Genomic DNA, 12,508 nt, shown 5'->3' with positions numbered 1-12,508 from the left:
GATTTAAATATCCCAGAATCCGATCACTCATATTATCGATGATATGAATTTTCGATGGGATAGAATTCCGATTACACTAAATTCCAATGACACAGATCCCGATTGCCCAGAATCCCGATATTATTAATCTCGATGACCCAGAATTTCAATTAATTAGAATTCCAATTGCCTCAAATTCCGATGATACTAATCCCGATTGCTCAGAGCCCTGATATTGTTGATCCCGATTACCCTGAATTTTTGTCGGCTAGAATCCCGATTACTTAAAATCCCGATGATACAGATGTGAACATTACCCAGGGTTAAAAATTTTTAATTCTCATCCACTCTATAAAATTATTGAGTTTATGGCTATATGTTGTATTGGCAAAACTGAGATCGGAGTAGAGCGTGAACTTAGTTATAGTAAAGGTAAATATATTTATGATGGTTAGTAGTGACAGCGTGTTGTGACAGCCTGTAAACATTAGGTGAGATTATAAATTTTATTAAAATAATAAAAAAAATTATTAATTCAATCTACGAGATTTAAATTACAATCGGTATAAATTAAAAAAAAATCTAAATCTCATACCAAAACTTCTCATTACTAAGCAATTGTTTAATTCTTGATTTTTCTATATTCGCGGTAATTTTAAAAATTTATTTATTTTAATAAAATCAATAATTTATTGAATACAAAATAAATCTTAAAAAAAAAAAATGAAAATTTACTTTTATCTTTATATTTAATTTTTTGGAGCCAGAGAGAAATTTTCTTGAGTCAAGAAAATTAACTTTTATCAAGAACAAAAATTTTTGGAGCAAAAGGCTGAATTTTCTCAAAACAACATTTTCTTGACTTCAATAAATTTTCTTGGATCAAGAAACGTATTTCTTGAAGCAAGTGAATAAATTTTATTAGAATAAGTGAAATTTCTTGTATAAAAAAAAAAAAAATTTTTTTTCGCTCAAGAAAATTATTAGGAAGAAAAATATTTTCTTAGCTTTTTCTGTGTAATACAATTATATGACAACAGTTAATCTTGTAGATATGCAATGTAGATTTTATAAAATTCAAAATGAATGAACAAATGTTAAGAAACGAATAATTAAAAAAAATTGACGTATACATATTTTGGTTTTCTAATTGTGTTCTATTTTATTTTTAAATTTACTATTTAATTCGTTATTTTCATTATTTTTACAATTAATTATGTTTACTAGATTTACTCTTTACGTCGCTATAAAATTTTTTATAATTTTTTTACATTGCTATAAATGCTTCACAGCATTATTTCATTTTAATTTAAATTATAATTATAATTTAAATTAAATGAAATAATGCTGTGAAGCGGGAAAGAACAGGAGTTACGGATTATTTATTACGTGAAGCGTTCCAACATTCACGTAACAAGGATATTGGGGAAGGAAAGGGTTTGAGAAAGGAGTAAGGAAAGGAACTTCTTAATGTGAGTTTATAGAATAAGCGAGAAAAAATTCGGAATAGCTCGGACTGGGTTAGATGGCAATGTAAAGGAGTGAGGCTGAAATGTCCGGTTCTTTCCTAGATTTTATTTTTTTATCATAATCTCGGACTTCTGAATCCCATGCTGCTCCTAATTTATCACCTGGTATACTACTTTTGTGCTCCTTCAATGGCCTGTGAAGATCACTCACTTGTAAATCACATTTGTATTTTTTCTAGAAAATTTTTAAAACCTATCTGAAAAATATTGAAGTATTTAAATCACTTAATAATTTAGAAAAAAATATATTATAATAATTATTGATTAAATACTCACAAGAATGTTAATGCATTCAAAGGGTTAAGGACTATACTTACGTGATGGTTGCTGAGATTTTAACTTCGTGCTAAAAAATAATTTTTAACTTTTAGAATATTCCAAATATATTAATAATAAGTAATAATAATAATTATTATTATAATAACAATAATAATAATAATAATTAATAAAAAAAAATGTATTTGTTTTTTATGTAAACATATAACAATCTAAAAATAAAAGAACGTGGTAACTTATTATGACAACGACTGTCTGTTATTTATAAAGTAAATCCTAAATCCTACATAACTTCTAAAATTACTGAATTTTTAAATATTTAATTACGATCTATAAATAAATACATTATTATTAAAATTATTTTTTGTGCTTTTACTTAAGTTAATATTAATGTTCTATTTTTTATTTTAATATTTGATTTGTGATTTGTGATTTTTGATATGTGATTATTGATTTGTGATTTGTAACTTTGAATATGAAAGTTATAACGGGAAAAAAGAAAGGATCGAAGGTGATCTTTCATGATGGGCATACATATGCAAGAGACTGTCAAAGCACTCATATTTTTCGATGTTCGAGGAGGAAATCTTATGCATGCACAGCGTATCTGAACTTTTCTAAAGTAATTCTTGACATTGAAGAATGCTCAGGCATGAAAGAAGGTGAAGATTTCGTTGTAGAAAATCATCATTGCTGATCTTCCTCAAGAAGATAAAGATAAGTGGTCGATTCTTCTTAACATTATGATTAAAAGATGTGAAGAGACCAATGAAGGTCTAAAAGAAATCTTTGATGATGTCTGTCGACCGTAAATTTCATTGATTTATGTATTTATATTTATTAATTTTTATCCTTAAGAAAAATTCTTAATTGTATTATAAAATGTAATTAACTCTAATTAATTATATGTTATTATTTATGAAAATTAATTTAGCAGATATTTAATAATTTTTCTAATAAATAAATTACTGGATAAAAAATTGAGAAAAAAAATTGATATTTAAAAAATGTAATGAATTAAAAAAAAAATTTTCGGAACAATTTTTTCTGTTAAATAAAATTAAATAATGGTCAAGTGACAGCTAACTTTAATATCATTGTTATTTATAGATTTCCAGAATTAAGTGCAAAGCACAATTTTAACTCTTGCTCGAGTATTTTATCGCGAGCGCGTGCAGCTAGTCGAGAGAAAATACCGTCGAAACTCTCGGAGCTAGGTTTAACTCTCAAAGAGCACGGCATTGCTACGGATTACGTTCAAAGTAATGATGACACGGCGATAATATTCACAAGAAATTCATTGCTTGAAGTATTACAGAAAAGTAATAATATTTACATGGATGGTACTTTTGAGGTTTGTAATTAATTTATTAATATATTATATATTTTTATAATTAACGGAGAACACCACTGTGACGGTCGAAAAAAAAAATAATATAATTTCGGAAATTTTTTTGACAGAGAAAATAAAAAGGAATTTGGGTATCGGATTTTTTTTTTTTATTAAGGGTACATTAAAGATTATAACTCTAAATTTTTATTGAAAAATGTTTAATTATTACAAAATTGTAACGGGTAATTAAAAAATTTTTTTGATTCTAACGATTTTTTGAGCAGGGTTTAAAAAAACAGTTAAAATAATGAGAAAATTTCCAATTAATTTCAATTTTTTTGAAAATTACAATTTTAAAAATTCCGTACGTGCAACGATAACTACATCCTTACTGATAGAAAAACAATTTGAGTTTTTATTATCAGATCATCCGTTTTTGAGTAATCGATGCGACCATGAAGGGGGAAATTTTTTCTAGTGCTCTATAACATTGTTTTAATAATTTTGTAATAATTAAACATTTTTCAATAAAAATTTAGAGTTATAATCTTTAATGTACCCTTAATAAAAAAAAAAATCCGATACCCAAATTCCTTTTTATTTTCCCTGTCAAAAAAATTCCCAAAAATCACCTTTTTTTCGACCGTCACTCACAGTGGTGTTCCCCCTGAAGAATAAAAATTAATTAGTACAATTTTCAGAATGCCTCAGTTAATCCTAAAGTTCATCAAATTTACACCATCCATGCAAAATTTTATGATGCGGTAATTATTCATTATATTATTCTTTAGTAAATCATATCTACTTACATAAAATTATTAATTGCATTTTTTTTTTTTATTATTTCCAGTATATTGCTACTGTTGTTGTCCTCATGGAACGACGAAATACAGAACTGTATAATACAGTGTTTGAATGGATCCGGAAAAAATGTCCTAAACTGCAAAAAAATAAAAATTTAATTATTTTAACAGATTATGAACGCGCGACGATTAAGTCACTTAGACTTAACTTTCCAGCCGCTCAAATACATGGATGTTATTTCCATTACTGTCAAGTGAGTTCTTTTCATTATCATTTTCGAGTTTTCCTTAGTTCTGTTTTAATTTTATCTGATTAACAGTTATTGTAATATAGTCTTTAATAGATTTTTCATAAATTCAAAAATTTTGGTTTTCTAAATTTTCTTACATTTGTTATATTTAATGCATTAATAACATAAAATGCAATCTTAAAAAAATCTATTATTATGAAATGTAAAATTTTAAACAGCCTATGAAATATTAACAAATGTACTGATAGTTAAAAACTTTAATTTCATTTGATATACTGATTCAAAAACAACTACATTTCAAAACTTACTTTCAATAAATAAATTTATTAATTATATATTTCTATAGAATATTACATATTTTAAATACTTTTTAGGCGGTAGTGAAATATTGGGTAAAATCGAGAATTTCCGTACCTGACAGCTTTCTATCGATGTGTTTAGTGGTCCCATTACTGCCAGCATATCTTTTTGAGGAAGCTGAGAAAGTCTTAAGAGACGTAGTAGCTGAAAACAGATGGCAAAATGAAGACTCAAACATTTTATCATTTCTCAGTTATTTACACACAACATGGCTTCGCTATAGTAAACATGTGAGCGTTTATGAATGTGAGAGTTTAACAACTGATGGTGCTGAGAGTTTTCATCGCCACAACAAAATTAAATTAGGTGGACGACATCCATGTATTTGGACATTATCCGGTAAGAATTTTTTACTCAATAACAAGTAATTTGGCTTCATAATTAAAATTTTAATTTTTTCTCTTATATTTAGATGGAATTGAGAAAATCTTGATAGATGAGGAGATAAACTAGAAAAGATTACTGACGACAGCTAAACCACCTAAGAGAAGGACACCACAGTACGTTATTGATAGACTAAATTATGTTAACAATTTAAAAAGAATGATTAGCAAAGAAAATCAAAAATTCGATGTAGCTACTTACCTAAAAATGATGCCTAAGTCGATTCAAGAATTGCTGTTTACTTTAAAATTAATCATTGGAAATGACATTGACTTTATTACAAATGATGATTCGGTGCCTCATGAATTCGATATACCTAAAAAAGAAGAAATCCAAGGAGATTATCAACAATTATTAAAAGAAGTTGAAGAAATGATACCTCCAAAATCATGCAATCTTTTTAAGAGAAGCAGAGAACCAATAAATATCTCACCATTCTTTCCAACTCAATCTTCAGCTTCAAAGTGTGAAGTGTCTCAATCGTCCAAAATACCAACAAAATTTTCTAATCCATCTCGAAAAAATAAAGAAAAAGCAGTTAAAAACTCACCACTTTTTTCACCCAAATCCACTCAAGTAATGACGATATCAGGTACTAAAAATAAAAATCCTTCATCCTTCACAGTAACATCTCACTCGTTGAAAATACCACAAAAACCTGGTAATACAATTCTGAAAAAAATCAAACCATTAACAGCAGCACCACTCGTTTTACTAAAGTCCAATGAAATATTGATGTCATCAGTTACGAATAATAGAAAACGTCCATCCTCCACAGTAACAATTCTGAAAAAAAAAATAAACCATTAATAAACACACCACTCGTTTTACCTAAGTCCAATCAATTATTGACATCAGGTACTAATAATAAAAAAATATCCTCCACCATAACATCTCCATCATCTACAATACCATTAAAGCCAGTTAATATACTCCTCCAACAAAATCAAGTTATGATTTCAAAATTTTTTGCGTCTGGAATAACTTCTGAAAATAAAAATCAAAAAAATCATGACAATAACAATGAAAGAAAAGTTATTTTGAATGGAAAATTATGTACATTGGAAGACTTAGGAAACTTAGGAGACTCGAATAAATTAAAACAAGTAGCAACTGAGACGTCATTATCAATAACTGAAATTACAGAAATAATTAGTAATTTCAACATTACTAAAGAAAATTGTGAAAATCATTTACGAAATCTTGCTGCTCGGTATGGAAAAAGGAAATTGCCACCCAATAAATGGTTAAGAGAATCAAAGAAAAAAAGAAAAAAAAGAGAAAGTAAAAAAAAATAATAATATTCTTTTTTTAAACAGTAACCTTTATAAACTCGTTCTTATAAATTTTAAATTATAATTTGAGTTATATGGTGCTACTAATTGTCATTTTTAATCCATGATAATTTGATGATTGTATAAGGACTCTGTCAATCAATCGCGTTTTTTCATTCACTATCTTTCAATTTTAATTTTTAATTTAATTTTAATAAATAATACCAAAGTACATAGATAAATACAAGTGGACATTTTTGTTATAAATATTTATATACAAGTAAATAAAGATTATGCTATAGTTTCATAAGAAAACCATATGAGCACTACACCTACTTGTAGCTCTTGTAGCCATATTTAGAAATGTGAATTTGCCTTAAGCTGCCTGTAATTGCAAAATAAGAAGATCATTAAAAGTTTTTTTTTTATTTAATCTGGATAAAAAAATTTTGGAAATATAATAGCATTAAATTTTAAATCAATAACAAAAAAAATACATTTTCAATTAGTTTTTGTAGAAACAATTTAAAAATATTTTTATTCTTATAAACTATAAAAGAATTACAAAACATATATTTTGTGTTTTTTTAAATGATTTTTTAATGCACTTCTGGAAATTGAAGAATTTCCACATTTGACAAATTTTTTCGAACATACGATACATATCAGTTGGCTTCTGTGTTTGACAAAGTAATCAGAGATGTTAAAATCAACTTTTTCTATTTCTTCGTCAGGTCGAACTGGAATTTAATAAAATTAATATTATTTCATTATAATACAATTATCGTACAACAAAAAAATACAATTAATTTTATTTAAAAAAAGTTAATTAATTACCATCATCGTTAACTTCGTCAATATCATCATCAGTCGGACTAGCATCATTTTCGATATCGTCATTAGTAATATCCTTGTTTACAGAATTATCAGCTTCATGTCTACTATGATCATCAGCATCAGTATCAATTACTCCAATGTCTTCACTAATAGAAGAATAAAATTTCGTAGTTTAGATACAATATAGACAATGCATAAAAATGATTAGAAACATAGTTAATAACAATAAAATAATAACAAAATTAAAAATAATTCAATTAAAATCTTACAAGTCTATTCCATTTTGACTCATGGTTATGGAAGGTATGGTGTTCTTGGGAAGTGTGATCAGACTTTCGTTAACACATTCCCAAAAAAATTGTCGGACAGCCTTCTTCTCGCTAAAAAATGTTTAATAGTAAATTATAAATAATAAAGTCTTAGCTGTCCCTCGCATTGTTCACACGGTGTAATTAAGAGAAAAAAAATTAAATAAATATTTAATCATATACGTGTTTATATATTATGAATTATGATTTTCATTTCGTCAACTACGGAACATCCCCGTAATATATATATATATATATATATATATATATATATATATATATATATATATATATATATATATATATATATATATGTTTAATACGGTAAACGAGGACGATTTCGCATATATATATCGGTCTTCGGGGACATTTTTCGGCTACGAGGACGGTACCCAAAGACGATCACGATTATCACGGGCTTCGAGGACCGTACCCGAAGCCGAATTAGGAAAATATGTTTAATACGGACTTTGAGGGCTTCAATATTTACTTAAGACAAATCCGTTTACTTGTGAATTGAGGTGATTATTATCGGTTCAGACTTATCGAGTCTCATTACATAGTCTTATAAAAATTAAAATCTACGAGCTTTTATTTTATCAAAAGATTATGAACAATTTCAGAGTAATTCCTAAAAATATTTTAAAAATTATTAACTTATGATATGGTTTGAACTCAGTAGAATTTTTTCTCAAATTCTTTCGAATTTTCTCAAATTATCGATAAATTAAGTTGTTTGTTTCTTTGAAGATTTGATTTTCTTTCATTAAGAAAAACTCTTTGAAAATGGATCTCTAATTTTACGACGTTCAATTATTATAATTTTTATAAAATGTTCATGTTTTCATAGAAAATTTTATGCTTCGCTATTTCATTCCTTTTTTTTTTTTTTTTGATACAGATCCTAAGTAATTTAGAAAAAATTGTGATATTTAAAAACTTAGTTGTTGAATTTCATTTGTATTTGGAATAAAGGATTTTGAAATTTAAAACTTGAAAAAAATTGATAAAAAATAGTAAATAAGTAAGTAACAGGCTCAGTTGTGAAAATTGATAAAATAATAACAGTCCTAGTCGTAAAGAATGTAAGATAGAAATATATTTTAAAACCAAAAATCATACAAAATTTAATCGTACAATCAAAATTTTAGAATTTGCGGAAATAAGAGAAACTCATCGACAAATAGAAAATAATTGTATGAATTATTTGAGAGGAAATTTCTCAGTAAGAACGTTGCCAATTTTGTGCACGTGGACATTATCATCTAGAATCAAGTGCCTGATAGTGAATATATATCGATTTACGAATCGCCCCAAAACTCCGATATATATATATGAATGTAATAGTCCTCGAACTCAATAATATATCAGCGGAGGTCTCTGAAATCAGATATATATCGTGCAAGAAAATAATCGTTACCGACTGAGATAACGGGTAGATTTTAAATTCTTAATCTAAAAACTAATAATTTCAAATAAAAAGTCATTCAATAATTTATTTCTAAACAATACCAAATAATTTCCTAAGTACACTGTCTACGATTCGAGAGGTAAAATTTTACAAGAGTTTACGTTTGAGGATTCAATTATATGTTTATTTAGATTGAGTGAACACACTCAATTTCTTACAAATATCCTGATTACGTTATCTATCTGATAATTTTATCAATGTTAGAATTATCTGTCAAGACCGATGTTCGTCCCCGAACGTAGATATATATAAAAGTAATGGTCCTCGAATTCAACTATATATCAGCGGAGGTCTCTGAAATCAGAGATTTATCGCGCAAAAAACTAATAGTTACTGACTGAGAAAACGTGTAAATTTTTAATTCTTAATCTCAGAACTAATCATTTCAAATCAAAAGTCATTCAATCATTTATTCCTAAACAATACCAAATTAATTTCCTGAGTACACTGTCTACGACTCAGGTTGGTAAATTAATCGAGAGTTTACGTTAAAGGATTAAATTAAATGTTCACCTAGATTGAGTCAACACAGTCATTTCTTAAAAATATCTTGATTACGTCATCTATCTAATAATTGTATCAACCTGAGAACAATTTGTCGAACCCAAGTATGCATCTTTCCCCACTTTGACCTTTATTTAGGAAATTTGAAAAAGCTTAAAATATAAAAAATATAAAACCGGTAACAAAAAATTAGAAAAAGGTTCACCCTAAAAGCCATCCGTGCAACTTCCCGCTAATTCCATTCCTGAGCGCTTAAAATTGTACTTATGACATTTTTTAGATTTTTAAGCCTAAAATAGAATTTATGTAATATTTTGAGCTCGCGGATGAGTACTCCAAAGTAGATGTGGTTTACCCTGATTAAGAAATCTAATTTGAAATTATTAAAAATGATTTGGAATGATTTAAATGTGTCGGATTTGAATACTATATAGATATACAATTAACATGAAGGTAATCATTTCAAATCATCTTTCTGAATCAGGGACGCAAGCTAGAGCACCCTTTTCAGCCGTATTTTTATTTCTCTGGAAAAATTATAAATATTGGTCCTACAGTTCCGGAAGTCGAGAAATATTTCAGGAAATTTCCTCCTATTTTGAATCTTTTTTTAAATATTCAAAATCTTTATTACATTTGCAATTTTTTCAAGCGAAACTTCATTCTTTTTAGAAATCATCTAGATGCCATTCCGAATCGAATGACATCTGAATCATAATTTTCGGAGACTGCCGGAAAAAGTCGACCAAAAAGACACTTGTTGACTAGACTATTGGTAGGTCAAAAAGTTTCATATTTTCTAATTATTAAATTAAAATTTTCAGATAATAAAAATTCTTATTTGGTCACAAGCTGGACAAGCTGGACTTTTCGCAAGAAAAATAATTGTTTTCACGATAAAGTACTCTATTTTCCCTGGTTTACACCTTTAAAGAAAAATTTTTTTGAAGATTTTAAATCTTTGCGCTAAAATTATATGCGCAGGACACATAGTGCAAAAAAATTAAGCTATAATAAAAAAAAATTTTTTTTAAGTTTTTAAATTTTTCCGCCTAAACTACATGCGCAGAACCTTTGCGCATGTGCGTTCTGCGCATGCGCAAAAAAAATTTTTTTCCAAAGAAAGCGGCCATCGAAGTTAAGTGATAAAAACACTTTTTTCGGTTTCTTTCGGTTTTCTTTCATTCACGCTATCTCTCGAACGAATCAACTGATTTTGGCCGCATTAGCGTCGATCAGCGTGATTTTTCAAGCTTAAAGTCGGATTAGTTTTTGAAATTGATCGATCGAACCGTTTAAAAGATATTCCAAAAATACCACTTTCAAATGTGATTTCTTTTTTAATTTTTTTGAGATTTTTCAAAATTTCTCAAAATCTATCCCTTTCGAATGGCCCTTTCGAATGGCACCAACCGCGATGCAATCGGTTCAACCGTTCAAAAGTTATAAGCGATTGACATACTTAAACAAACACACATACATATAGACATAGTGACGACCTCGCGGGGATAGTCAGGGAAGCTTCCTGTGACCTTTAAACGTCGAGATCTGATGAAAACTCAATTTTTGCAAAACGGGGTGAGAACAATAACTTCCCGATTTTTGAAAATCTTCGATTTCCTTAGCAGGAAGTTATGAATTTAATCAATTTTGTTCATATGCATTATTTATGTTGTATGAATTATTTGAAAGGAAATTCCTCAGAAAAAATATTACCAATATTATGCACGTGGACATAAGCATCTGGAATCAGGGCCCTGATAGTGAATGTATATTGATTCACAAATCGTCCCTAAACCCAGATATATATAAAAATAATGGTCCTTGAACTCCACTATATATCAGCGGAGGTCTCTGAAATCAGAGATATATCGTGCAAGAAACTTATAGTTACCGACTGAGAAAACGTGTTAATTTCAAATTTTTAATCTCGAACTAATCATTTCAAATCAAAAGTTATTTAATCATTCTTTCCAAAACAATACCAGATAATTCCCTAAGTACATTGTATACGATTCGGTTGCTTAATTGATCGAGAGTTTACGTTGAAAAATTCAATTGAATGTTTATCTAGATTGAGTCAACACACTTATTTCTTAACAAATATCCCGATTATGTGATCTATCTAATAATTGTATCAACCTGAGAACTATCTGGCAAGTCACACTACGCATCTTTTTACACTTTGACCTTATAACTAGAAAACTTGCTAAAAACTTATAAATAATATGAAACCGGTAAAAAATGAATACAATTCCGTACAGATGTATCGTATATTTTATATAAACTTTTAAAAGGTAATTTCTCAGTAAAATCCTTGCTAATTTTGTGAACGTGGACATTACCATCTCGAATCAGGTCCCTGATAGTGAATATATTTCGATTTACAAATCGTCCCCGAACCCAGATATATATATGAATGTTATGGTCCTCGAACTTAATTATATATCAGCGAAGGTCTCTGAAATCAGATATATATCGCGCAAGAGACTAATAATTACCGACTGAGAAAACGTATCAATTTCAAATTTTCAAGCTTAGAACTAATCATTTCAAATTAAAAGTCATTCAATTATCCACTTCTAAACAATACTAGATAATTTCCTGAGTACACTGTTTGCGATTCGAGTGGTAAAATTTTACGAGAGTGTACGCGATGAAAAATTCAATTATAAGATTACCCAGATTGAGTAAACACACTCATTTTTTAACAAATATCCCGATTACGTGATCTATCTGATAGTTGTATCAACCTGAAAACTATCTGTCGAATCCAAATATGCATCTTTTTATACTTTGACCTTTATCTAGAAAATTCGAAAAAAACTTATAAAAATTATAAAACCGGAAAAAAAAATATTTTTATCAATTTCGTTCATATGCAATATTTATGTTGTATTAATTATTTAAAAGGAAATTCCGCAGAAAAAATATTACCAATATTATGCACGTGGACATAAGCATCTGGAATCAGGACCCTGATAGTGAATGTATATTGATTCACAAATCATCCCTGAACCCAGATATATATAAAAATAATGGTCCTTGAACTCCACTATATATCAGCGGAGGTCTCTGAAATCAGAGATATATCGTGCAAGAAACTTATAGTTACCGACTGAGAGAACGTGTTAATTTCAAATTCTTCATCTCGAACTAATCATTTCAAATCAAAAGTCATTTAATCATTCTTTTCTAA

General features: G+C 28.0%; 2 protein-coding genes across 2 annotated transcripts in view; one reads left to right on the top strand and one right to left on the bottom strand.

Annotated features, from left to right (window-relative positions):
- LOC141532364 (uncharacterized) overlaps positions 1-5,460 on the top strand; it is a 54,023-nt gene extending 48,563 nt beyond the window's left edge. The window contains exons 2-6 of the mRNA XM_074250683.1: positions 2,895-3,138; positions 3,819-3,881; positions 3,968-4,174; positions 4,546-4,870; positions 4,944-5,460. Coding sequence (XP_074106784.1) covers positions 3,121-3,138; positions 3,819-3,881; positions 3,968-4,174; positions 4,546-4,870; positions 4,944-4,984 — 654 coding nt within the window. The 5' untranslated portion in view covers positions 2,895-3,120 and the 3' untranslated portion in view covers positions 4,985-5,460. The remainder of the gene's footprint in view (positions 1-2,894; positions 3,139-3,818; positions 3,882-3,967; positions 4,175-4,545; positions 4,871-4,943) is intronic.
- Positions 5,461-7,030: 1,570 nt separating this feature from the next.
- LOC141532357 (uncharacterized) overlaps positions 7,031-12,508 on the bottom strand; it is a 29,553-nt gene continuing 24,075 nt past the window's right edge. The window contains exons 2-3 of the mRNA XM_074250669.1: positions 7,296-7,406; positions 7,031-7,172 (exon numbers count right to left, since the gene is read on the bottom strand). Of these exons, the coding sequence (XP_074106770.1) occupies positions 7,354-7,406 (53 nt within the window). The 3' untranslated portion in view covers positions 7,031-7,172; positions 7,296-7,353. The remainder of the gene's footprint in view (positions 7,173-7,295; positions 7,407-12,508) is intronic.

This window comes from Cotesia typhae, unplaced genomic scaffold (genome assembly GCF_013202065.1).
Source record: "Cotesia typhae breed Kobodo isofemale line unplaced genomic scaffold, CoteBio_Ctyphae contig_59, whole genome shotgun sequence".
NCBI lineage: Eukaryota > Metazoa > Arthropoda > Insecta > Hymenoptera > Braconidae > Cotesia > Cotesia typhae.
Note: the sequence above shows the minus strand (reverse complement) of the source record. Positions and strands in the feature narration are given on the sequence as shown.